The sequence below is a fragment of the Lates calcarifer genome, unplaced genomic scaffold, assembly GCF_001640805.2.
Source record: "Lates calcarifer isolate ASB-BC8 unplaced genomic scaffold, TLL_Latcal_v3 _unitig_1758_quiver_1333, whole genome shotgun sequence".
Taxonomy (NCBI): Eukaryota; Metazoa; Chordata; class Actinopteri; family Centropomidae; genus Lates; species Lates calcarifer.
In genome coordinates, this window is record NW_026115739.1 from 6,451 (window position 1) to 32,496 (window position 26,046).

Sequence of the window (26,046 nt, forward strand, 5' to 3'; positions counted from 1 at the left end):
ACACACACTGGCTGTGACATCAGCTGTTAAAAATGCGATGATATCAGAGTTTTCATGGGACGATTCTCAGGAATGCAGTTGGAGTGAAAACACACCATCCTGAAGGTTCAGCTGCTGATCAACACACTGATATCATCAATCACTGTGTTATCAATAAGAAAGACAACATGTGCCAGCCGTCTCAGCCTCAGAGTCACAGAGAGCAGTTTCATAGTGAGCGCTCGGGGTCCATTAACCTACAGGAAACCAGTGATGTTCAGATTTAAGAACGTTTAGAAATGGAAGTTAAGAAAATGTAACTACAAACATCTGACTGATGACTGGCTCCATCAGCTGCTGTCACTGTAAACTGGATCTGCAAAACTCAGAGTCTGAGGGTTCTAGAACTCAGAGACCAACGGTTCTAGAACGCAGTAACGGTAGCTGAGGGGGGCGGGGCTTTACGAACAGCAGTTTTATGATCTCACGAAAATATGGTCGTGATGTTGAAATCCCACATTTTTACTGCGTAGCTCATGATCACAAACATTATTAATTAAAACCAATTTCCTGCTGCGTGTTTATGTAATATTCTACGTTTTATAATATAAAATATAAACGAATACGTTTGGTTTCTTTTAAAATCAAAGAAATCAGGATAAATCAGGAACTCGTTCTCTGTAAAGATAAACTGTTTATGGTCATAAACACGGTGACAGACGGGGAGTTTTTCCCGCTATTTAAAGTTGGTAGAAAAAAAACTCAACAACCCTGAGATGGGTTTTTACACCAGTTATGTAACTGCACAGCTTCTCTCAACATTACGGTAACAGTTTAAATCACAGACAATAGATCCGCTAGTGCGCATGTCACAGTTTGACATCCTGTCGCCTTCATGTGCTGTGGTAAAAGACAGTTTCAAATCTTTGTAGCTGTGTAGTTATGGATTTTTGATGAGTTATAAATGTTAGACACTGACTGATGAATGAACTGATACACGGACAGACAAAATTGTTATGTTTCTGTTTTCACTTGACTATCTCTGTTACGTTTTAGGCAGCGAATAAATTCTGGGTTGAACTTGGAGCCAAAACCGTGACAGCAGGTCGTGGTGATAAATTATCAAAGTTTATATTTTATCATATAGTAACTGGATGTGTTAGTGTTGTTTTGTTTTTGGAGACGTTTTGATTACAATGCTTCAATATCACAAGACCAACATTGCTAACAAAAACACCAGGAGTCTACTAAGAGTCCCTGAAGGCAGCACAGATAAGCCCCATCCCCTGTGGCCGGCGGCTGTAGCGGTGCGTTCACAGGACTTTTTTCCGGAGTGTTTGAAAGTTGTCAACAGAGGGAAGACGACGACGGAGTAGAATAAGTAGAGTCAGAGGAGCGGAGAGTCTGAGCGGCTTCACACCGACAGCAGAGCTCAGAGGAGGGATGGGCTGCACCCACAGCAAGGTGAGAAACACCGGCAGTGAAGTTTGACAGAAAACAGTAGAGTGTCGGTAGAAGTTGACTTTGTGTTCGCGGGGAGGAGGAGGAGGTTCATTAGCAGGCGGCCGGCGGCTGCTGCTGCTGCACGGCCGCGAAACGTGCGGGGAATGAGCTCCGGGTAAATGCACCGTGTGCTCCGAACGCTGCGGACCGATTCGTTACTTTTTCACTCGTTCTAGAATTTGTATCAGAAACAATGTTGCAGGTGTCGAAGTGGCGCCAAAGAAAATGCGGTAGAATCCGTCAGAACGTTACTTTTTCTTCTTCTCTGAACATCTGTTTCTAATCTGGCATCGTGTTTGAATCTCGGGCAGTTTTCCCACGGTCCTGTTTTTTTGTTTTTTTTTAAAGAATATATTTTCTAATCTAACCATTTTTAAATCTCTCCTATTGTCTTTATAATAATCCTACTTTGAGATTAATAACATTTTTGTGAGATTACAGTGGATTTTATGGCGCTTTATGCAGATTTTATCACTTACAATGTGATGTAATATTCCTGTAGTAAGTTCCCATTGTGTGTGACTCTAACGTGACCTTACTGTATTACATGGAGGAATATACTGTAATATTTTTGAATAGGGAACTTCCAGTTGCATGGTATTTCTGTAAACATGCCAGTAAGCAGGCAGTCGGTATCAGGTAGTTCTACTTCTTTAATATCTAAATATATCAACACTTAAACCTCATGTATCACTCAGTTGATACTGTATGAAACAGTGACCTTACTGTTTGTATGAAATCAGTGTAATGTTGCAGTAATGCTCCTGTGGAGTGCAGTGGTTTGTAGTATCTGTACTGCAGTACTCTCGGCTGTGATTCTCTTCCACTGAGTATAAAAAGTATCTGAAGTTTGACAGCTGTTGTCTTCCTCCAGTTATTGATAGAAAGTGACGGAGCTGCCGAGGCTTCATGTGGGTCAGTGGTTTCCTAACTGGGGCCTGGGGTGGTGGTGGTGGTGGTGGTGGTTGGGTGGGGGCTCAGTCTAATCTGACATGAAGGTAAAAATAAGTAAAAGCCAGAGTTCCAGGTGAGCTCTGTAGAAGGCAGAACACTACAGACACAGGACGGTCATAATTAATGTTGACATGTTTCAGCTGAAGGAATGAAATGTTGACACAGTGAAATAACAGAAAACAGTAGAGCCTCAGTAGAAGACATTTTTGATCTGATAGTCAGGCTGACATGAAGTGATCATCTCACCTGACTTAGTCCTGTTGACCTGTAAGTTAAGACCAGGTAAAACCTAGTATATGGCTGGCGATGTAATTGAGAGCTGATCTGCTGTCAACGGAGAGTGGCTAAGATTTGTCGCTAAGGTGTTTACGATGTCTGAAATGTCGGTAAATCTAACGACAAAGATGCTAGGGTTGGCAACACTACCTGTTAAGGTCCCAAACTGTTGCACCAGTTCATTTTGAATGAGAAACAACCAATGGAAGTCCAACCCTTGGTCGACCAACCAATGGTGTAACTTCATCACTCAGTCTACGTCCACACTACTGTGTTATTTTAGTTTTATTTTAGTTTATCATTTTAAAATGCAGAATTTAACAGAACAGTAGCAGCTAGCAAAGATGCTAGTCGAGGCCGAAGCTGTTTGGTTGCTTCTGGAAAATTGTTGGTATTGTTTCCAAGAGTCTCAGTTTCTGTCTGTCCAGACTAGAACACAACCTCAGAGTTTTCAAACTAAAACGTGGCCGGCAGCGTTTTAAAAGTCTCTGTTTTAGGGGCTTGAAAACTGTGAAGCAACAGCGACGAGTTTTGAAAGTAAAATGTATTTGTGTGGATGTAGCCTGGCTCACTGTCGAGGTCTAGAACAAACACACAGTCCAGTGGAGTGCTGTCAGAGAGTGGTGGTTGTTTCTTGAACAAACAGCACAGTCGGTCACTGTCTTGTAAAAAGCACATTAAGCAGTTTTTATTTGGGCTTTTTACTGGTGGGCTACTCAGGACGTGTTTACGCTTCAGTTTGAATTCATGTGCTTCACTGGCTGCAGCTCAGACAGTAGGTTTACTTCAGGTTTTACTGTCTGCTGACTCCCCTGAGTCTGGGTTTAAAGAGCTGAATGAAGTTATAGATGTGGCCTTAGAATAATATCATGATGTTCCAGGTGACTGTTTGTTATGGTGCTCATTCATCTGGTGAAGTGATTCAAAGACAGTGAATTGTCAGCTGGTTTGAAGCCGATCATTCATTGATCCTGCATTAAAAACCTCCTCCTCACCAGGTTGTTTCACCTCAGAACCAGAACTAGAACCAGGACAGAAGTAGACCAGTTTCAGAAGCGGTTGCATAACCTGAAATAATCCAGTAAATCTTTGATTAGCTCAGAATAGAAACAGACTGGTGAGAGAGGCTCAGAGTCTGAGCTGCTGCTGGAGGAGATCAATGAGTTTGGCACCGACATGCTGATGGTTTTAATCCTGTTGTGGTTCGACAGGATGCACATGCTCAACAGACACACCTGAGTTCACCTGTGTTTTACAGGAGAAATCAAACTGAAACATCTGCTGTAAAAGCTGCTGAATGATTCGGATTTCTCATTAAACCATCTTAAAGGATAATTCCGGTTTATTCCCGGTTTAATCTGACAGAACGGGAACAAAAGCAGGAAGTTTAGTGGAGAAACTCAGAGATTTTTCATTGATCTCATGAACAATGTAGTGACCTGCTTCAGCTGAGCCAAGTTCACCTCTTTTATTGAGTAAAATGAGAGATTCTCAAAGAAAATGTTCAGGTTTTTAAAGTCTGACACTGTAGCAGAGCGTCTGCAGGCTCTTAACAAGTCTTAATATTCTCATATTCAATATTCAGTCATTAACTTGTCTTAATTTTTACTAAATTCCTCCATCTTTCTCCTCAGCTCAGTGTAAACACACAAACGATGTGTAAATGACCCTCGTCGTGTGTCTGTGTCGGACTGAATGAGGATTAAGTAGCTGTGAAGTTTTGCTGTTGTGTTTCTTTACAAATGAGCCAGTCAAAGTAAACCCAGCTGTTTCTGCTCTTCATTATGTTTCCAAGCTGCTGTTAAATCTGTGAACACTCAAACTGGAGTTTCTCTCCTTTAAAACAGAGCTTTTCCAACACACATTATTTACCTGTTCTCATGTTGGTCAGGTGTTTGTCGCTCTCACACGTCTTCATGTAGACGTTTGAAATAAACCTGTGAATATTCTCATTCATGCAGGTCATAGTTATCTGAGACTGGTCACATCAGCCTGGTCAGATGTGAGCATGAACTGATGAAGCCTCTTGGATGGGAGGTGAAACCTCTTCCTAGACAATATCTAAGTCCAGTTGCGTTTGATTGAAATTTCCTTGAGATGTAGACGTTTGTGTTGCAGCTGCAGCCGTTCTGTTGTTGGTAAATGCGATGCTGTGTGTAACTTCCTGTTTCTCTGAACCTGTCCCTTTCACTTCATGCCCCCCCCACTAATCAATGTCACTGTTCTCTTCAGTAATAATCAATAAGTTATCAGAGGTCAGGAATCTGTCGTCATCGCGACTTTTTCTATTTTAGTTAAAGTTCGTGATTCAGCAGCTGCACATTAACGTTACAGTTACAAAACAGTTTCCAAACTGCAGCTCAGAGGGAGGAAGTTCAACTCCTCATGCTTTTTAGTGATGGTTTTCAACATGTGGGTTGGGGCCCTGTGGGAGGTCCCAGGGTGGCTCCCTGTTGTGGTCCTGTCTGCTCTGACTCTGCTGGGAGTTGTTGTTGTCCGAGTTAAGACCTCCTCATCACGACGGTCGACTCAGGGCAGCGGCTGATATTTTCTCGTTGCCGTGGAAATGCAGATAAAAAAGTCACATGATGTTTTCGAGCAGGATCTCTGCAGGCGGCTCAGACCTGATCAGAAAACCTCTCAGTCACATGAGGCTGTTTCCTCAGGCAGAGCCTCCTCTGTTAATACAGGAGGAGCTTCAGCGGTTCAGGTGTTTTCTTTGTCACACCTGAGGATATCAGAGCTGACCAGGGCAGATTTTAATCAATCGTATCAGCAGAGTTTTATATGGAGGCAGCAGAATAAAACTATTTGTTCTGACTTTCAGTCATTTGTGGTGGACGTCTGTCCATCTGTGATTCCAGACTGACAGACTCTGATCATAATGAGTTGTCACCTCACTACGTTGGAGCGGCGTTTACACATTTTGGGTTGATCCACTCCTGATCGGGGACTTGATCGCTGGGTCAGATTCAGGAGCTGGAAACATAAACGCAGTCTTAATCACTGAGTCCTACTCCAAAAACAAACAGATTCTCTAAACTTCAAAAAACCTTCAGGCAGCAGCTTCTCCTGTTTCTCCAGCATCAGGTCACATCAGCTGATCACTCACTAATTAGGGCCCGAGCAACGAGTTGCGTGGGCCCAACGGGGCCATGCAACGAGTTGCAAGGACCCTCTTGTTTTCGGTCTGTTTATTATTATTATTATTATTATTATTAGGGCCCGAGCAACGAGTTGCGTGGGCCCAACGGGGCCATGCAACGAGTTGCAAGGACCCTCTTGTTTTCGGTCTGTTTATTATTATTATTATTATTATTATTAGGGCCCGAGCAACGAGTTGCGTGGGCCCAACGGGGCCATGCAACGAGTTGCAAGGACCCTCTTGTTTTCGTTCGGTTTATTATTATTATTATTATTATTATTTTTTTTCTTCTTTTTCCGCCTCTTTGATCGCCTTTTTGAGGGCCTTAAAATGCGTCAAAACTCCTGAAAATTTGCAGACGCGTCAGGCACGGCGAAAAATTTAAGAATTTAGGGGTCTTGAGCATGGGTGTGGCAAAATGGCCTCGGTAGCGCCACCTACATTTTTAACGGAACAGCCCCTCAAGCCCGTTGCGCCTAAAAATCTGAAAATCTGCACACATATGTAACATCCCATGACGCACCAAAAAGTCTCTTGGAGCCATATTCTAAACCCAACAGAAAGTATTTTTATTTTGACCGGAAGGTGAAAAAATTGTGTGTTTTTGGCCATTTCCAGGGGTCGCTTGAACGCGAACTAGTCCTAGACGCATTATCCGATTGACTTCAAAATTTGATAATTTGTTCTTAAGACATAGACGAAGTTAAATTGCAAAAGTTTCGGACTTTTCATTGAAGGGCGTGGAAGTTATGGCCCCTCAAAGTTCGATCACTCGCCACAAAACAGGAAGTTGCTTTAAATTTGCTATATTTCGGCCATACTTTGTCCAAACTGCATCAAACTTTACAGGATTGTTAATGGTACCTATCTGCACACATCCATATGTCAATATTCATACAATTGTTGTAGCACCACCTATTTATAGCAGGAAATGACATATTTTATAGTGTGATGTCCAGTTTCTAGACGGGTGACCAGATTCACTTCAAATGTTGTCAGGACAGACTTAAGGATTTTTGGAAGACTGGCTCCGAAAATTGTGAGTTTGGGTCGAAGCGTGTGCCGGTTCTGGCCCGTCAAAGTTCGGAAACCCAACTTCCTGTTTGAAACCTCAGATTTTGGGGTAACTTCCTGTTGCGACTCTCTACTTTATCCTACAGATGGAGCCATTGTATTACTCTTTGATGGGTTTTTGGAAGGGGGTCTCTGTGTGTGTGTGTCTGTGTGTGTCTGAGGGGGGAGGGGAAGAGGAGTTGATTGTGTCTGTGAGAAGCTGCCACAGGGAGGTTACAGTCAATAGAGCCATGATCTGTCACAGATGATGAGCTCTGAAAAATATTATCACAGAAAATAATTAGCATAAAAGCTTTTATTTTAAATTTTTACATCTCGGAAGTGTGAACTGTTACGCCAGCGTGTGCCCTGCGACCTGCGTTGACCCCGCGGTTGCCGGGGTCCCGCGGTCGCCGCTCCCCCGACGGGCGCCGGGTGCGAGGGCCCGTTCAACGCTGCTCGCAGCTTTAATTATTATTATTATTATTTTTTTTCTTCTTTTTCCGCCTCTTAGATCGGCTTTTTGAGGGCCTTAACATGTGTGAAAACTTACCAAAATTTGCAGACGCGTCAGGCACGGCGAAAAATTTAATAATTTAGGGGTCTTGAGCATGGGCGTGGTAAAATGCCCTCGGTAGCGCCACCTACATTTTTAAACGGAACAGCCCCTCAAGCCCGTTGCGCCTAAAAATCTGAAAATCTGCACACATATGTAACATCCCATGACGCACCAAAAAGTCTCTTGGAGCCATATTCTAAACCCAACAGAAAGTATTTTTATTTTGACCGGAAGGTGAAAAAATTGTGTGTTTTTGGCCATTTCCAGGGGTCGCTTGAACGCGAACTAGTCCTAGACGCATTATCCCATTGACTTCAAAACTTAATAGTATGTTCTTAAGACATAGACGATGTTAAATTGCGGCAGATTTTGAGTTTTTGTTGAAGGGCGTGGAAGTTATGGCCCCTCAAAGTTCGATTACTCGCCACGAAACAGGAAGTTGCTTTATTTTTGCTATATTTCGGCCATACTTTGTCCAAACTGCATCAAACTTTACAGGATTGTTAATGGTACCTATCTGCACACATCCATATGTCAATATTCATACAATTGTTGTAGCGCCACCTATTTATAGCAGGAAATGACATATTTTATAGTGTGATGTCCAGTTTCTAGACGGGTGACCAGATTCACTTCAAATGTTGTCAGCCCCTCCTTGACAATTTTTGGAAGACTGGCTCCGAAAATTGTGAGTTTGGGTCGAAGCGTGTGCCGGTTCTGGCCCGTCAAAGTTCGGAAACCCAACTTCCTGTTTGAAACCTCAGATTTTGGGGTAACTTCCTGTTGCGACTCTCTACTTTATCCTACAGATGGAGCCATTGTATTACTCTTTGATGGGTTTTTGGAAGGGGGTCTCTGTGTGTGTGTGTGTCTGTGTGTGTGTGTTTGAGGGGGGAGGGGAAGAGGAGTTGATTGAGTCTGTGAGAAGCTGCCACAGAGAGGTTACAGTCAAGAGAGCCATGAGCTGTCACAGATGATGAGCTCTGAAAAATATTATCACAGAAAATAATTAGCATAAAAGCTTTTATTTTAAATTTGTTGCAACAAATTCAGGTTTCTTACACTGTTTCCCTTATTGAAAACTAAATTCTACCTGAAATGTATCAATAAAAATCTTCTTTTGCAGTTAATGTCACCAGTTTATAGTTTAGTTTTAATAGCATTCCCTGTCACTGATGTGCCTTTAATTATCGGTTCTATCAGGGATCATTTATGTGTTTATCTTACGGGGGTGAGCCACCTCACAGGTTGGTTATATTACCTGTTGACCTCAGCTCAGTGAGCTAAGACAATGTTTAATGCAGTGTTTTTTCTGATATGAAAATGGATATTATTCAGCACATCTAACCTCAGCAGGCCCCTCTTCAGAAACTCATATCTGTAGATGTCAAAGCTGGCTCAAAAAATTAAACTGGCTTCAAATTAATTTTAAGGAATTCTAGGTTATTTTGAATTGATGTAATCTTTCTCCATCACCCTTTCTGTTTCTTTCTATCTCTCTACTCATCTTCTCCCATATGTCTCCCCTTGAACAAAGCTGAGCGTGGATTGATGCTGTCTTTACAGTTTGGTTTTGATCAGTTAGGAAATTTCACAAAGGGTCAGCTGATTTTTTCGTGTTACTCAGTGTACGGCGACAGGAAAAGTGCACTAGGTCCACCGGCGTCGAGGTTAACCAGCTGAATATAAGCCACTCAAGTTGACGACAAGTGCATTGAAAAGTAAAAGCTGCTGGCCTTTACCTTTTCTTTGTCAAAGCACCTGTTTGGCCAGTAGTTAGTAAAGTAATATTTTCAGCGTTGTCCACAGTCTCATGACATGTTTAACATGAAGCACAGCACGCTGATTAAGCTCATGGCAAACCGTTACTAACAGCTAAAATGAAAGCTTGTCTGTATATAGTCTAACTGGTTAGTTTGTCACTAATCTCAAAATTTTGCAAATTGCTATAAACTTCACTCTCTTAAACCAGTAACAGTCTGAGCTGGACTGATAGGGGTCTGTATGGATAAAGATAAAATCCTAATGATACCCATCCCTACAGCTGGTTAGTGGCTTCGCCCTGACTTTAGGCAGATGAGATATTCACTGTTCAAATAACTTCATTATAAGCCTTGTTTAAGCATAAATGATTTATATATGCACCCAATAACAGAACTTAAAAAAATGCTTTTGCTCAAAGCTCAAAGCTTGTAAACTCAAGTTAAAACTGAGTTTTATCTCCTTTTGGGAGGGGGTATTTCTCTGTGTGTTTGTGTGTGTGTGTGGGTGTGTTTGTGTTTGTGTTTGAGGGGGGAGGGGAAGAGGAGTTGATTGAGTCTGTGAGAAGCTGCCACAGAGAGGTTACAGTCAGGAGAGCCAAGAGCTGTCACAGATGATGAGCTCTGAAAAATATTATCACAGAAAATAATTAGCACAAAAGCTTTTATTTAAAATTTTTACATCTGGGAAGTGTGAACTGTTACGCCAGCGTGTGCCCTGCGACCTGCGTTGACCCCGCGGTTGCCGGGGTCCCGCGGTCGCCGCTCCCCCGACGGGCGCCGGGTGCGAGGGCCCGTTCAACGCTGCTCGCAGCTTTAATTATTATTATTATTATTTTTTTTCTTCTTTTTCCGCCTCTTAGATCGGCTTTTTGAGGGCCTTAACATGCGTGAAAACTTACCAAAATTTGCAGACGCGTCAGGCACGGCGAAAAATTTAATAATTTAGGGGTCTTGAGCATGGGCGTGGTAAAATGCCCTCGGTAGCGCCACCTACATTTTTAAACGGAACAGCCCCTCAAGCCCGTTGCGCCTAAAAATCTGAAAATCTGCACACATATGTAACATCCCATGACGCACCAAAAAGTCTCTTGGAGCCATATTCTAAACCCAACAGAAAGTATTTTTATTTTGACCGGAAGGTGAAAAAATTGTGTGTTTTTGGCCATTTCCAGGGGTCGCTTGAACGCGAACTAGTCCTAGACGCATTATCCCATTGACTTCAAAACTTAATAGTATGTTCTTAAGACATAGACGATGTTAAATTGCGGCAGATTTTGAGTTTTTGTTGAAGGGCGTGGAAGTTATGGCCCCTCAAAGTTCGATTACTCGCCACGAAACAGGAAGTTGCTTTATTTTTGCTATATTTCGGCCATACTTTGTCCAAACTGCATCAAACTTTACAGGATTGTTAATGGTACCTATCTGCACACATCCATATGTCAATATTCATACAATTGTTGTAGCGCCACCTATTTATAGCAGGAAATGACATATTTTATAGTGTGATGTCCAGTTTCTAGACGGGTGACCAGATTCACTTCAAATGTTGTCAGCCCCTCCTTGACAATTTTTGGAAGAAGTCCTCCGAAAATTGTGAGTTTGGGTCGAAGCGTGTGCCGGTTCTGGCCCGTCAAAGTTCGGAAACCCAACTTCCTGTTTGAAACCTCAGATTTTGGGGTAACTTCCTGTTGCGACTCTCTACTTTATCCTACAGATGGAGCCATTGTATTACTCTTTGATGGGTTTTTGGAAGGGGGTCTCTGTGTGTGTGTGTCTGTGTGTGTGTGTTTGAGGGGGGAGGGGAAGAGGAGTTGATTGAGTCTGTGAGAAGCTGCCACAGGGAGGTTACAGTCAGGAGAGCCAAGAGCTGTCACAGATGATGAGCTCTGAAAAATATTATCACAGAAAATAATTAGCATAAAAGCTTTTATTTTAAATTTGTTGCAACAAATTCAGGTTTCTTACAGCATTTTCCTTATTGAAAACTAAATTCTACCTGAAATGTATCAATAAAAATCTTCTTTTGCAGTTAATGTCACCAGTTTATAGTTTAGTTTTAATAGCATTCCCTGTCACTGATGTGCCTTTAATTATCGGTTCTATCAGGGATCATTTATGTGTTTATCTTACGGGGGTGAGCCACCTCACAGGTTGGTTATATTACCTGTTGACCTCAGCTCAGTGAGCTAAGACAATGTTTAATGCAGTGTTTTTTCTGATATGAAAATGGATATTATTCAGCACATCTAACCTCAGCAGGCCCCTCTTCAGAAACTCATATCTGCAGATGTCAAAGCTGGCTCAAACGTTGTCCACAGTCTCATGACATGTTTAACACGAAGCACAGCACGCTGGTTAAGCTCATGGCAAACTGTTACTAACAGCTAAAATGAAAGCTTGTCTGTATGTAGTCTAACTGGTTAGTTTGTCACTAATCTCCAAATTTTGCAAATTGCTATAAACTTCACTCTCTTAAACCAGTAACAGTCTGAGCTGGACTGATAGGGGTCTGTATGGATAAAGATAAAATCCTAATGATACCCATCCCTACAGCTGGTTAGTGGCTTCGCCCTGACTTTAGGCAGATGAGATATTCACTGTTCAAATAACTTCATTATAACCCTTGTTTAAGCATAAATGATTTATATATGCACCCAATAACAGAACTTGCAAAAAAATGCTTTTGCTCAAAGCTCAAAGCTTGTAAACTCAAGTTAAAACTGAGTTTTATCTCCTTTTGGGAGGGGGTATCTGTGTGTGTGTGTGTGTTTGTGTTTGTGTTTGTGTTTGAGGGGGGAGGGGAAGAGGAGTTGATTGAGTCTGTGAGAAGCTGCCACAGAGAGGTTACAGTCAGGAGAGCCAAGAGCTGTCACAGATGATGAGCTCTGAAAAATATTATCACAGAAAATAATTAGCATAAAAGCTTTTATTTTAAATTTTTACATCTCGGAAGTGTGAACTGTTACGCCAGCGTGTGCCCTGCGACCTGCGTTGACCCCGCGGTTGCCGGGGTCCCGCGGTCGCCGCTCCCCCGACGGGCGCCGGGTGCGAGGGCCCGTTCAACGCTGCTCGCAGCTTTAATTAATGTTAATTCTGTGAGTAACTTCATGAGCATCAGAGGCTCTGCTCTGTAAAACCGCTGTACGATCACAGCTGCAGCCAACTATTATTTTCCTTGTTGATTTAAATGCCGATGACTCTCTGGATAAAAACAAAGTCCTCAGACTGCCTGGTTTGTTCGTCCAACAGTCGATAAGAAGAGAAGCTGCTGTGTTGATAATAAATGAAGCCGTCTCTCTTTTGGTTCCTCACCTTTTCCAGATAACTTGTGATGTGGGACTTTTGTTGTCCAGTTTTGTGGTGAGGCCGAGTGGTCGTGAGAACTGCACAACTTCCCGTTTTTAGTTCCTCAAAGTGCGAACACGCTCGAAGAACTCTGTTGGTTCAGGCTCTCGATGGATTCTTTTAATGGAAAATGACATGAATTTAAAAAAGGTAGTGTTTGTATTTTTAGCTGCAGTGTGAACAGAGCTGCAGACGGTTTTACTGCAAACACTAAAGGTCACATAGTTCAGACTGAGAAGCAGAAACTGTACGAGCAGAAGCTCAGGCAGTTAATTGGGTTTTTTTTTTTGCCAACTCCTGTTTTCAAAACATTTTCCTCACGCCCACAGTTTTCTGTGAGGTCCCTTAAACAGACTGTCGGCTCGCGCTTTAACACCTCACCACAGCTCAGACGTAAACTGAGGCTGGAGTTCAGCTCCGGTGGAAAACTGTAACCTCGGAGAGTCGGTCAGACCAGGAGACCATCTGTCGACTCCCAGCAACAACTGGACGAGTGTGAATCTGGGAACTGGAGGCGAGAAACGACCTGAAGGAGACAGACGAGAAGTTTTTACCTCAGGTCCTGAGGGAGGAATGAGAGGTTCAGTATTCCAGTTTAGAGCTGCTGCAAACAAGTGTTGTCACTGTTGATACATGAATCTTCAGTTACTGTGAAATTAACCAGAGAAAAACAACGTACACCAGGTTGAAATTTAAAGCTCTGAAGTTTGTGCTGAAGCTTTGAAAAGTGCTCGTTTGCTGCTGACAAATATAAAAGAAGCTCTTTATTTAGCGTCTGTGCACAAACATGATGCATCAGTTGTCAAATATTTAAAATCCCACGTGAATAAAACCTGTCGTTGACATGGTGAGTCAGTGCTGCTGCTGTTTTTCAGACTCGGTCGTGACTCAGATCGTGTTCGAGCTCCACATGTCGGCCGTAAAACTGCAGATGAGGAACAGACGCTCTGCAGATGAAGTGTTGGTTTGGCCGAGACTCGAGTTAATTAATGCTCCAAACTCCACGTTTACACCGACGCTCGTCCAACACAGCGATCCTCGTCTTTGTTGGCTTTGTTTGGTTGTTGTTGCTGAAGCGCTTCCTCATCACTTGATGAAGTTTGTCTTTGAATGATGCGTCTGCAGCTGTTTTATCAGCTGAGACGTGGCAGGACTGGAGCTGCTGCTGTCAATAAATCTCTCAGATAAATCAGTGTCAGTGCAAAGACTTCCAGGTTTATTCTTACTCTACAAAGTGTCCTGAAACAAACGAGTCCAAAGTAACGTCTTCAAACGTTTCATCAACCAAAACCTCAAAATATTCAGATGTAAAACAGAAAAGCAGCAAGTCCACACATATTGAAGGAGCAGGAAGCAGCAAATATTTTGGTATTTCTGCTTGAGAAGTAATTGAAACGATAATTTCATCATTAAAAATATTTGCTGATTACTTTCACTATGGATAGTATGTGTTATTTCTTAATTGCTTATGTTGTGAAAGTACAGAAAATGACCGTTAAGTCTGAATACAACAACATATTTATCAAGATTTCCATGTATTTATACTGAAGTTATATAAAGTAAATAGAAGTGAGTGGTTTTTCGAGCTAAATGAAATGACAAGTATTTGTCAGAAAAATCACATTATGTTTTCCTCCTCCTCCTCTGGCTCTGATCTGAGCCTTTTAAAGGCTTTAACAGACTTAAACTCGGCTCGTAATTCTTCAAAGTAAATGTGAATAAAGTGAATCTGAGGCCTCAGTAGTTCTGCTTTTATTTATAACGACATCACAGCCAGTTTCTCTTTGATACATCAATAGTTTTTCCTCGTGAACATGGACGGCGCCACATGACGTATTTGTTTTTCCCACAGAGAGGCAGTTAATGACTCTGAAATGTCTCCTGGTCTTTAACTTAACCGCTCTTTGTGATGAATTTCCGCTGCTCAATGAGCAGCAGGTGTTGTCACAGCGGTGAGTTAATCCGTCAGGTTTCGGCCTCGGGCTTCAGCTCCTGCCTTGGCTGCTAAAACGTAAGACATTCAACACGTCGAAGGGAAAAAAAAAAAGAGTTTGAGTTGCAGTTTGTCTCTGTGTGTGAGTTTAACCTCATTCAGGACGTTAAATCTCATCCTCCCTCGCTCTAAAGACGAGCTCCGGGGAATATTTTAAACATTCAGGCGACATTTTATCATGGAGCTGAGAATCCAGAGGACTTTCCTCCAGAAAGAAAGAAAAGACAGAGATGTGTTTGTCCTGCAGAAATGGAGCAGTTCTTAAAGTCAAAATAGAATAAAAACGAGGGCAAGTTTTGAGGTCAAAGTAATAAATGTCCTCGTAGGTTTGGAGGAAATGTGTGCGAGCCCTGATTCCTGTCACAGCGTCTGAGACATCTGAAAGGCTGCAGCACTTTATTTTGTTGTTTTGTGGTTTTTCAGAGGAGGAAAACAGTCATTACGGCTGTGCAGAAACATGTTTGCTACTAACATGGTCGTGTTGTATTCAGGCTGCAGGAGGTTTTATCCCCAGAATTAAACTCTGACCTCCTGATACTCTGACCCACCTCTTCTCTGTTTCTACTGTGAATGAAGGAAAATAAAACTCAGAACTGCAGAACATGTACATTCACTGCAAACAGGAGCTGATTCAGCTGCTTTTAATGTGGACAGTAGGGATGTGGGAAGTAGTAAATTTGTGGCAACACCAGTTACTGATTATTTCCATTTTACAAGACTCCGTATGGTTTATGTGTAGGTTAGATGTTCCCTCTGCCGCCTTCACCCGACACAGTTTGCTTCATTTCCTCTTGATGTTGGGTTTAAATCTGAAATCCTGACAGATACTGCGCTTTTCATTTTCACTTTGACACCAAATCCTCTGCTCGTCCCGTCAACTCTCCTCTGGTTTCTGTTTGACTTCAGAAATTCCGACTTCAGACCACAACTTGAACACAGCTTAGAAAAATTTCCCCCAAAATGTAAAAATGTCACTTTTTTCAGTGTAGTACTCATGACAAAAGCAATAGAATTAGTCACATGGAAAAACTCTCCCGCTGTGTAAAGACCTTTACTGAGGAATTAAGGGATGTGTTTCCTGTTGCGAGGGAAAGACTCAGAGGTCAGAGGTCGCCTTTGTGCCGGTTGAGGAACAGAAACACTGAAGCATTGTCACCACACGAAGAGATGTGTCATCATCCTGTGTCGTATCAGACATGATATCACTTCCTTTATCAGGGCTGACGGGACCATCAGTGACCAGACTCCTCTTCAGCTTTAATTCACTCAAACTCTTAAGCTGCGATGTGAAGATTCAGAGAGTCGACCCACTGACGGAGGTCAAACCAGCGTCATCCGCTGACTGTCGGCTCCTGACCTGGAAACTAATTCAATGAAACAGACGTTTAAAAATAATTTAACCAACTTCTGAAGAGAGAGAGAGAGAGATAAGAACAAGAACAAGAGAAAAACAGAAATAAAGTTTAGACAGAAAATTAATCGGCAGCTATTTTACAATCAATTGATCATTTTTAGACGTTCATCAAGCGAAAAAGCGAAAAAATTCTCTTTAAATCTCCAGTTTCTTGTGATAGTAAACTGAATATCTTTGGGTTTTTTGGATGTTTTTCAGACAAAAACAAGATATTTTAAAACCTCCTGTTGGCCTTCAGGAAAATGTGATTGTGAGAAATTATTTTCTGTTTGTTTTAGAAGCCAAACAGTCGATGAGTGATTATTTATTGTGAAAAATCCCGTGGAATTTAATCGATATGTTCGTATCAGTGTGGTGTCATGTGTCTTGAAGCGATATAATAATTGTCACCACATGGCTGTGACCAGCAGGAGGCGCTGTTAAAATTTGACAGCGGCTGTCATGGACATCGAAGGTGAAGCTTGGCATGGGACCTTTCGAGTTTAGAAATATCGAACGTTGCGATGTCGGTGGTAACTGTTTTGTTTTGTGTCTAAAAGCCTCTCAGTTGTGTTTCTGTCGTAGCTTTGGTTTGTTAATTAGTTCGGTTTGATTCTGAGGTTGTTTGTTGTTGGACCATAATTTCTTCTTGGAATAAAACACACTTTCTTTAGCAGCCTATTTTCTGCCACAGGCATTTTAATCGCTAAAAGATAATCGTTAATTTCCTGATGATTGAGGACATTTCTTCAAATGCCCATCCCTTGTCAGTGTATTGTTGTTTCTGTTGCAGCAGCACTTGTTCTCCACTGTCTCACTGCGTTGAATGTGAGGTTCAGTCTGAAATCTGTTGTAATTTAAAATATCGACTTGGCTCTGGAGCTTTTCTTCCATTCGGCCGATGAGATGATTTATATTCACCTGTGGAACATCTGCAGAAGTTAAATCTCTGAGCGTCTGAGTCGAGTCAGTTTGGTGCAGTCAGGTTTTACTTGAAGGTGAAGTGCTGCACAAACAGAGCAGAGGAGCCTCGGCTGTGATTTATGGCCTTTTTTAAAAACCGAGGGCCCCTGCAACGCCTGGAGGAACATATGCTTCTCCTCGCCACCTCCTCCTCCTCCTCCTCCTCCTAAAACTGAGCTGTGAAACACTCGACGACATGCCGCTCCACGTCTCCTCCTGAACCCAGAGACGTGTTTAAACCAGAGAGAGATTTACTGTTTCAGCTCTGAGTTTAAACAAAGTTGGTGTCCAGTTTGCAGAGCAGAGTTTAGGAGTGTTTATACAGTGGGAGGGTGTGTGTGTGTGTGTCTGAGTGTGTGAGCAGTGTTTTAGGGTGTGATTGTTTGGCCGCACTGCTTGAGCAATGAATGGGTGTGAGGCAATACAGTAAGCATTTCAGTGTGTATTGTCGACGCCTGTGCACAGTCGACGTGGCCCCGAGTGTGATCTTTTAGCTCTGGAGCAACATGTGTGTTTGTGTGTTTGGATACATGCCTGAATGAGTGAGTGTGTGTGTGTGTGTGTGTGTGTGTGTGTGTAATTCAATAAGTTTCGGTCTGTGTGTGTCTTTGTTTATACTCTGAGCTGGATGAAACTCACCACAGGGCTTGATAACAAAATTAATTCTCTGATTTATTGCATGTTTTATTTGGATAATCTGATATCGACTCTCTCAGATGCTCCTGCTGCCTGAACACCTGTTGTTTCTCTGTGTAACTGTGGTTTTTCAGGTTCGATCTCCCTCTGACTGAGTGATAGTCAGCAGCTGAAACTACTGATCAGACCCAGAGAGTTCAGAGTAACACTGAACTGTTAGAAGTCATTAAAAGCCAGTGTTCAGCTCTGATATCCAGCCAGGAAACTGACGCAAATATTAAGAATTCTGAATGGAGTTTGGTGCGATTGTTACAGCAGCACTTCCTGCTCAAAAAACCAGGGATCATGGGTAATATTTACATTTTGTTGCTTTAATTGTTTGTTTCGTAAGAGAGTGTGACGCCATCACGGCAAACTGTCGCTTTTACCAACAGCCGTAACACCATTTGTGCTCAAGAAACCAATCGATCAATCAATATCTAACGAACATAACTCATTTTAATGTATTGAGCAGATTCGTGTTCCTCAGAGGATGAACCTTTTCTGTAAAGTCTTTATAAGATTTGTGGATTTTCTCTCACAGGAAACCGAATCCCTGTTTTGGAGGAAACAAATCTAAAAATGTCACCCTGGATTGTTTTGGCCTTTTCTGAGATTTTATTGATTTAAAATGAGATGATCGGTGTTCAGCTACGAGGAAGACGAGGAGGAGGAACTGCTTCTGTGATCAGCAGCAGAAACAAACCGTCATCCTCTTGTTGTGAGTCGGCGTTCGAGCAGCAGCTGAGGTTATGTAACGCAGGAAGAAAAGAGGGAAAGTTACAGCGTCAGTCATGTGGAGACTAATGAGGGGGAAGCTGGCAGGTCAGAGTCAGACCTCCATCAGCAGATTTCATAACAAACACCCACTGCCCCAGTTTAACACCAGACCTGAACCAGGACTCAGCCACAGCTACAGGTTCTCCTCCCAGAATGGTCTGTTTTATATTCCTGACAGACCTGGTGTTATCAGGATTATTATTGTTAGTGATAGTCTGGAGCTGTGAGCTCAGAAAACAAATATTATTGGTCCTTGATTCTGGTGTGGTTTCTAATAAGAAAACCAGCCTTACATGGTGTGAAAGTGTTGACTTAGTGGCAGGAAATGGATCAGAGGAAGTCGACTTTTCAGAGTAACGGACATAAATATGAGGCTGAAATTGGTCACGTGATCGGAGCGTGACGAATCAGGAGAGCACAAGTCATCGTTTCCAAAAGTCTAAAACATGACAGCAGAGTTTTCAAACTAAGCAGCGCTTCCACAAGTCTGATTAAGTGTGGACTCCAGGCATAACCGTAGCATCAGTGATGTGTTTTAAAGCTACAACGTATTTGTGTGGATGTAGCCTCAGTTAGATACCGATATTAATATTAAAAAGAGAAGAGAGAAAGGTGTCAGTTTACGCTGTGTTTATGTGAGTTGTGACCAGTTTTTGGGGTAACACGCTATAATTTAACGTGGTCTGATTACTTTTCTGTTGAAATAAGTAATGTGCTGGTTTTCAAGCAGTAAGTAATCATCAGTTAGTTTGTTGTTGCTGTTTAAACAAAACAAAAATGCATTCACACAGTTTGTTTCTTTCGTAGCTCGTGTAGCTAGCGTACTAGGACGGCCTTTACAACATGGAAATATTCACATTATTTTGAATTTGTGGGTGAAAATTAAAAGTAAAAGAACATCACAGTGAAATGCAAACTGTGTTTGGGTGACAAGTTTTCTTTCTTTCTGCAAAGAACTCAGATTTGAAGAAGCAGCTGAGAGCTAAGCTAACAGCTAAACGACAATGGCAGCGATGCTGGCGCTACAGCTCTGAAACAGCATTTATCAGTGTAAAGATAAAAACCTCTGTCTAAAAGAAACCTGTGATAAGATAAAATCAGACAGTTTTATCAGTCTGCCATGCTCTAATGTGCATGATGTAAATAAACTCCTGTTGCTGTTACTACATTTACACTCAGTGAACATACAAACCACCAGGTAAAACCAGACATTTCTTTTTTATTTTCATGAATAAAAGCTCATTATTTCCCTTCTCTTTAACAGGAAATTTGATTTTATACATTTTAAACTTGTATTCTTTTATTCCTCTTTACTTTCATCTTTTTAAAAAACATTGAAACATCCTTAATTTACATTGCAACAACAGACCTGAACCGCCTGTAACGCTGACATCGTTACGCATTTTATAAAAAATACAGATTATCTGGTACAGCTACAGACGGAGAGCACCGTCCTCCACTTCAACTTCGGTTTCAGTTCAGATAAAGTTAGTCTGCACATTGATTCATTAGCTGTTTCTGAGCAGATACAGTAGAGTCTGGACCTCAGTCTGATGATCTGCAGACAGATTCTTCTTCATATCAGTCCGTTTGTGTTTGTTGATGCCGTCACTGACTCCTCCTCCTCCTCCTTCTTCTTCTTCTCTTCCTGTCGTTATCAGAAGAAAAGCAAAGGCAAGAAGGGAGAGAAGACACAGAAAGACAAGAGCCGCCAAGATGAAGGAGGTGAGTGGTTTTACGTATCTGTCTCTGTGTGGGTTTCCTCCTCTGACTGTTCTCAGCCTCATTACTTTCTCACTTCCTGTTTTTGTGTCTTGTTCTTTGAACCACACGTTTCACTCTGGACCGACAGACTGATATCACAGGTTTCTACAGCTGCTAACGTGGCTGAAATGACGTCCACAAACATCCGTAAATATAAAAGACGCTCAGTAGAACATCAGATCTTCTTCGGTATCAGAAGTAAACCAGGTGATTGTCTCTTTCTGTGGTTTCAGTGCAAACAGGAACTGCCAGCAGCTGATATATATTCAGACTTTTAATGCTGTAGATTCAGCAAAATGTAAATTAATAGAGGCTAAAAAAGGTGTTGCCCACAGCTGAGTGACTCTGACTGAATCCAAAGCATGATGGGAAATGTAGTTCTAGAAGTCACAACATCTGCATCTCAAAGGAAGTTAATAACACCAGAAAACCACCACCTTTCCTCAGGTGAAGTGTTTCAAAATGCATCTGTTTCATGCTGTCAGTGCCTAAATCCAACCTCCAGAAGTAAGAAGCTAATGTTAGGCTATAAACCAACTACACCACGGTCACATGACGTCAACGTCTCCACCACTAAGCTTCCAACTGGTCATTTCATTTAGCTCTGAGCTCTTCTACAAAAGCCTTTCTTCTTAGAAAGTTAGTGAGAGTTTGAAAGAGCGTGAGTAGAAACACAACGAGGCTGTAAAGGTGGACTGGTGAGTAGATGGGTTTTCATGTTAACGTCCCCGACAACCTCTGTAGTCTCATTTAGACACTCGTTAGCAACCGCCTTTTTTAAGACACGTAAAAGCTTCAAACATCAGGAGTGGGGGATTTACTGACCCATTTTATGTCGGAGAATAAAACCTGAAAATGTCTTGAGCTTGTGTTAAAACCACAGACCTTATTTCAGACATTTAACCAGAAACACACTGACTTTGGGATGAGGGAACAGGAAGTGCTAACATGCTAACATGCTAACTTACTTCCTGGTTTTAACGGAACCTTTGTAACGGACATGCTCACTCACATCATCACAGTTTGCACCTCAGGTTGAGGGAAACCTCCTGTGTTTTAGTTCCAGCTGGGAACCAACTTTTTGGGTCCCACAAATTTGTTTTTGGTCAAAATGATTAGAAAGGTTTGATTTCAAAATTAGGCGCACGAAACAGAACAGAACCTGGGCTAACAGTACAGGCATTTCTACAGATGTCAGATGTTTATGAGTCAAACTGTGTCCTCATCCAGCGACGACAGAATACAACCTGAGCTCAGTTAACAGAGGAACAGATAGAGGACGAAGATACAGATCAGAGGAAGAGTTTCTGTATCAGGTGTTTGAATGAACCGTCTGCCGCGAGGGTTTGACTCACGGCTGACTGGCATCAGTTAACGCTCGCCGTACCCTCATTTCCTCCTGTTTATGAGCAGTTTAAACAGCAGCACAGAAACCAGTAATTTACAACGGGCTGTCGTCATCCCGTCTGTGAATCACTGACGCTGAAGCATGAAGAGATGCAGCTGGAAAATTATCAGTCGACCTGAAAGAGAGAGTACAAGGATTGTACAGGTTGTTTTGCATTTTTTACAGTGTGCTGAATTGATAAAATACCTCAGTTTGGATTTAGTTTCCAGATACTTTGAGAAAGATGAAAGATGAGTCTAGAATTAGCAAAATAAAAAAATAAGATTAAAATTCAGTAATTTAAGTAAAGAGAAATCTGAATTAATCACTCACAAAGTAACTGATTACATCTGTAATTTCCTGATTCCAGTCAGGTTCAGCTCAGCTCCTCCTCCTGGACTCTCTGATCCCAAAGATCTGATCTTTGTTTAAAACTCAGTTCATCTTCAGACAGGCTCAAACCTGCTTCACCTGAGTATGAACTGGGATTATTAGAAAAATACAGACGCGACAGGAGGAAACAGCAGGTCCTCTCTGATTATTAAAGTACTGATTTACTCTATTACATCACATATGAGTATTTTTAACATCCACTCAGTCAGCGCAGGTTTCTGACGTTCATCGTTAACTTCTAGATATTTCCCTGAGTAGAAACAGTTTTATTGTGTGTGTGTGTGCACATTCTCAACTTCTGTTAATAATGAAATTGATAAAAAAATAAATTGCGGTTAATTGATAATTGATTAATCACTTATGAATTTCAACATATAAAAAGTTATTGATCGTTTCTGTTTGAGTTATTGACGCTGAGATTTTGCTTTGGGGTCGAAGGGTTGACCAAAAAAACAGACAAAAGTATGATGTCATTGTCATGGAAATTTGAAAACACAAACACACACACACACACACACACACACACACACACACAGACACACAGATCTGAATCTGCAGATCATCGTTCAGGATGTTTTTCAGACTAATTTAATTTCAACATGTCAGCTAACGTCATTGACATGTAGCCACACGATCTCTCTCACACACACACACACACACACACACACACACACTTCATTCAGTTTCAGTGACGTCTTCAGTTTGGATGATGAAGGCTTTGATCTTAAAAACATCTCCAGTGTCTCAGGAACAAATATCTAGAAGTTAACGATGAACGTCAGAAACCTGCGCTGACTCAGTGGATGTTAAAAATACTCATATGTGATGTAATAGAGTAAATCAGTACTTTAATAATCAGAGAGGACCTGCTGTTTCCTCCTGTCGCGTCTGTATTTTTCTAATAATCCCAGTTCATACTCGGGTGAAGCAGGTTTGAGCCTGTCTGAAGATGAACTGAGTTTTAAACAAAGATCAGAGCTTTGGGATCAGAGAGTCCAGGAGGAGGAGCTGAGCTGAACCTGACTGGAATCAGGAAATTACAGATGTAATCAGTTACTTTGGTAGTAGAGTGATTCATTCAGATTTTGCTTTTATTGTTTAGAGTTGATCTGTAGTACCAGGATGTGCCACTAGGTGGTGCCTCTCACCGTTAATGAGGTGGAGTTATATGTGTTTGCTGACAGATAATAAAACAAACGCACCTCCTCGCCATCCAAAGATGAAATAACCCAAAAATAAGAATAAATTTTGCTTCTGTTGATCCGTCTCTTTGCAGATAAACGTGCGTCGGCTGAGCAGGACGTCTGTCTGGAGAAGCAGCTGGAGCGGTTCGAGTGGCAGCTGAGGATTTTAAAGGAAGTGCTCTCAGCCAACGGGAACCCGGAGAGGGCGGAGCTCCTGAAAGACCACGCCGATGAAGACGTGTGCGCCCTGGTCCTGAGCATCCTCGATAAGGTGAGGAGACGATGCATGACCGTAGAAACAGTCTCCGCCAGATCCCTGACCTCAACCCTGTCCAACACTGAGTTAGACCAGAGTCCGCACTCAGGAGTTCCCGCCAAGTCCAGTATTTGGCTTTGGTTTCGTGGTGGTGGGCCGACATGAATCTTGTTTTTCTGGGAAAACCACTGAATAGAGTCGTTTTAGCTGTCTCCTTATACCATTTCAAGTTCTCTCAGTCTGTGGCACTCCATCACTGACCAGGTGACATCAGTAAGGTCTGTGAGGGTTCAGGACTCAGGCCTTAGTGGGGGACGCTGGGATCAGGCTCAGACCTTTATCATCAGCATCAGTCCTGCAGCAGGTTCAACATCTGGTGGAAAGACTGAGACCAGGGGAGAGGAGGCTGTTACCAATCACAGTGTCAGTATCACATACGAGGGTAATTTCACCGTCAGAGGAGGTGAAAGTCGTCTCGGTGATCAGAGTTATTCATAGACTCGGGTTTGGCAGAGCGGTCCGGCTCAGACGGCAGCTGAGCAGCTTCTCCGGGTCACGTGACCACGTGAATCTGCAGCCGGGAGTTTGTTTACTCTGCTTATGATTCATGGCAGAAGCCGTTTTAAACGTGTCCTCGTTCTGACCCTGTGTGAGGAGCTGTGGTTCATGCGTTCATCTGTCATGTTCCTACTTGTTTTCTCAATAAACTGCATGTTTTTGTCTTTTTTATTGATGTTCAGGTGAGGTAAATAAAGTTTTCTCCACTGTTAATGCTCCAGTTTTTCCACAGACGTCATCAGTGTTTCCCTGGAGGGGATCAGATAAGTTTGATCTTCTGTTATGAAACTGAATCCGTCTCCTCTGATGTGATTTTCAGGTGAAAACAGAGACGACGGCTGATTTAAACGTCCTGCATGAGCAGAGAAGTAAAACGGCTACTGAGGAACATGAGAGACGCGTGGAAGGTAACGAGTTACTCAGATGGAAGCACAAGATACATCACATGTGAAACAACATTTAGATTGTACACGTCAGTTTTCTTTGTTTCGATTGTGAACACGTGAATTCTGCTGTGAGGTTGTCATGTGTGCAGATGGAAAATAGACTTTGACCTGTGACAGTCGCGGCCTTTCGGCTGGAATGGTCCAAATTTTCTATAATTAGCGTGTCATTTGAGCTACTGTATTATGCTAATTATAGCAGAGCTAAGACTGATGAGAGCTGAATCAGTCGGTACAGAGCTGAGCTTGATAAAATGTGTGGATAAGAAAGTCTATGCAGTGGTCATTCAGTCTGTACACACTTTAAATACATGGACCAACCTAATAAACTGATTGTTTAATGATGCTTTCAGAGTTCAAGCTTTTATTTTTCATTTCAAGATCATAAACTCATAGAAACATGTGAATGTAAATAGTTTCCAAAGGTTTCTTACCAACTGAATAAAATTCAGATTGTGATCATCGCTGTATTTCCACATACACACACAGTAACCACTGTTTTACCTGTTTTGTCTGTGTGTGAATGAGCATTTTAAACGTGCCACAGATCATAAGTCAGTTTGTCTCGTTTCCTGCAGAGCTGCAGAAAAAACACGAACAGGAGAAAAATCAACTGACAGAAAAGTTTCACGCTGCTGAGAACATCCTGAAGGTGAGAGAGAGAAGACTTGATGTTTGTGTCTGAGAATCTCACCTGCAGTTCAGTTATTTTTCTACAGATCATTCACATTAAACAGGCTGTAGATTCTGCTCTTTAGACGTACACCACCTAGAGGACAGAACAAGAAACAGCATCAGACTTTTGGATGTTTACTGCTTTACAGTTTTGACCCGTGAATCAACACCTGGTTTTAGTTTTTAATTTGTTCTGCGTCTGCAGGGTAAAGTGGAGGAGCTGACGGCGGAGCTTCAGGTTTACAACGAGCTGAAGAGGAGAGTCGAAGAATCAACGTTCAAGAAGGACCTGCAGAGAAACATACAGGTGTGTGTACACCTGTAACAATTTTACCTGTCATAGTAATCAGGAGTAAAACGAACAATATAAGTAGCAAAAGCAGAAGAACTCAAACTGTGCTTCAATGTGTGTTACCTCATCCTCCAGGCTCACGGCAGCCCAGGGGCATTCTGGGAGGAGCAGGAGTCTCTGCTGTTTGTCATTGAGATGAAGAATGAGCGAGTGCAGGAGCAGAGCAGGAAGCTGCAGCAGATGGACGATCTGGTAGGTCCACTGACGTATCAGCAGCTCTCCATGTTTTTTATCTCCTCCTACAAAGCAAATTTTATCCTCTGTTTCCTCTCTTTTTTCTTTCTACCTCCTTGTTTTTTTTGTTTCATTGTGTCGACTGTGTCTCCAGGTGGAGAAGAATTTGTCTTTGGAGATCAGATCATCCACATCCTGCAGCAGAACGAGGATCTCAGAGTCCGGATCGACAACTGCCAGACTCTGATTCAGTATGTGATTTCTGAAAGTGCAGTTAGATAGAACAGAGAGTGTTTACTAACACCTGCTTATTATGCATGAATCTAGCGCCACCTACTGGATATTATCTGTCTGCTGTAAAGTATGATCCACAGTTTCCTCTGTTTTCAGCACTTAACCATTTTAGTTAGAGGATAAAGGACTGTGCAAACGTTTTAGGCACTAAAACTAAAGTGAGGAGTTTTTCAAAATAAAATAAA

At 42.1% G+C, this 26,046-nt stretch overlaps 1 protein-coding gene across 1 annotated transcript; it reads left to right on the forward strand.

Annotated features, from left to right (window-relative positions):
• Positions 1-1,248: 1,248 nt before the first annotated feature.
• LOC108890433 (coiled-coil domain-containing protein 69-like) lies at positions 1,249-26,007 on the forward strand. Its single transcript, XM_018687302.2, is given in 9 exon segments — positions 1,249-1,443; positions 20,043-20,106; positions 23,202-23,380; positions 24,243-24,330; positions 24,945-25,018; positions 25,247-25,348; positions 25,469-25,585; positions 25,722-25,740; positions 25,743-26,007. Coding segments are annotated over 9 exon segments (771 nt in total). The 5' UTR covers positions 1,249-1,422; the 3' UTR covers positions 25,850-26,007.
• The last annotated feature ends 39 nt before the right edge of the window (positions 26,008-26,046 follow it).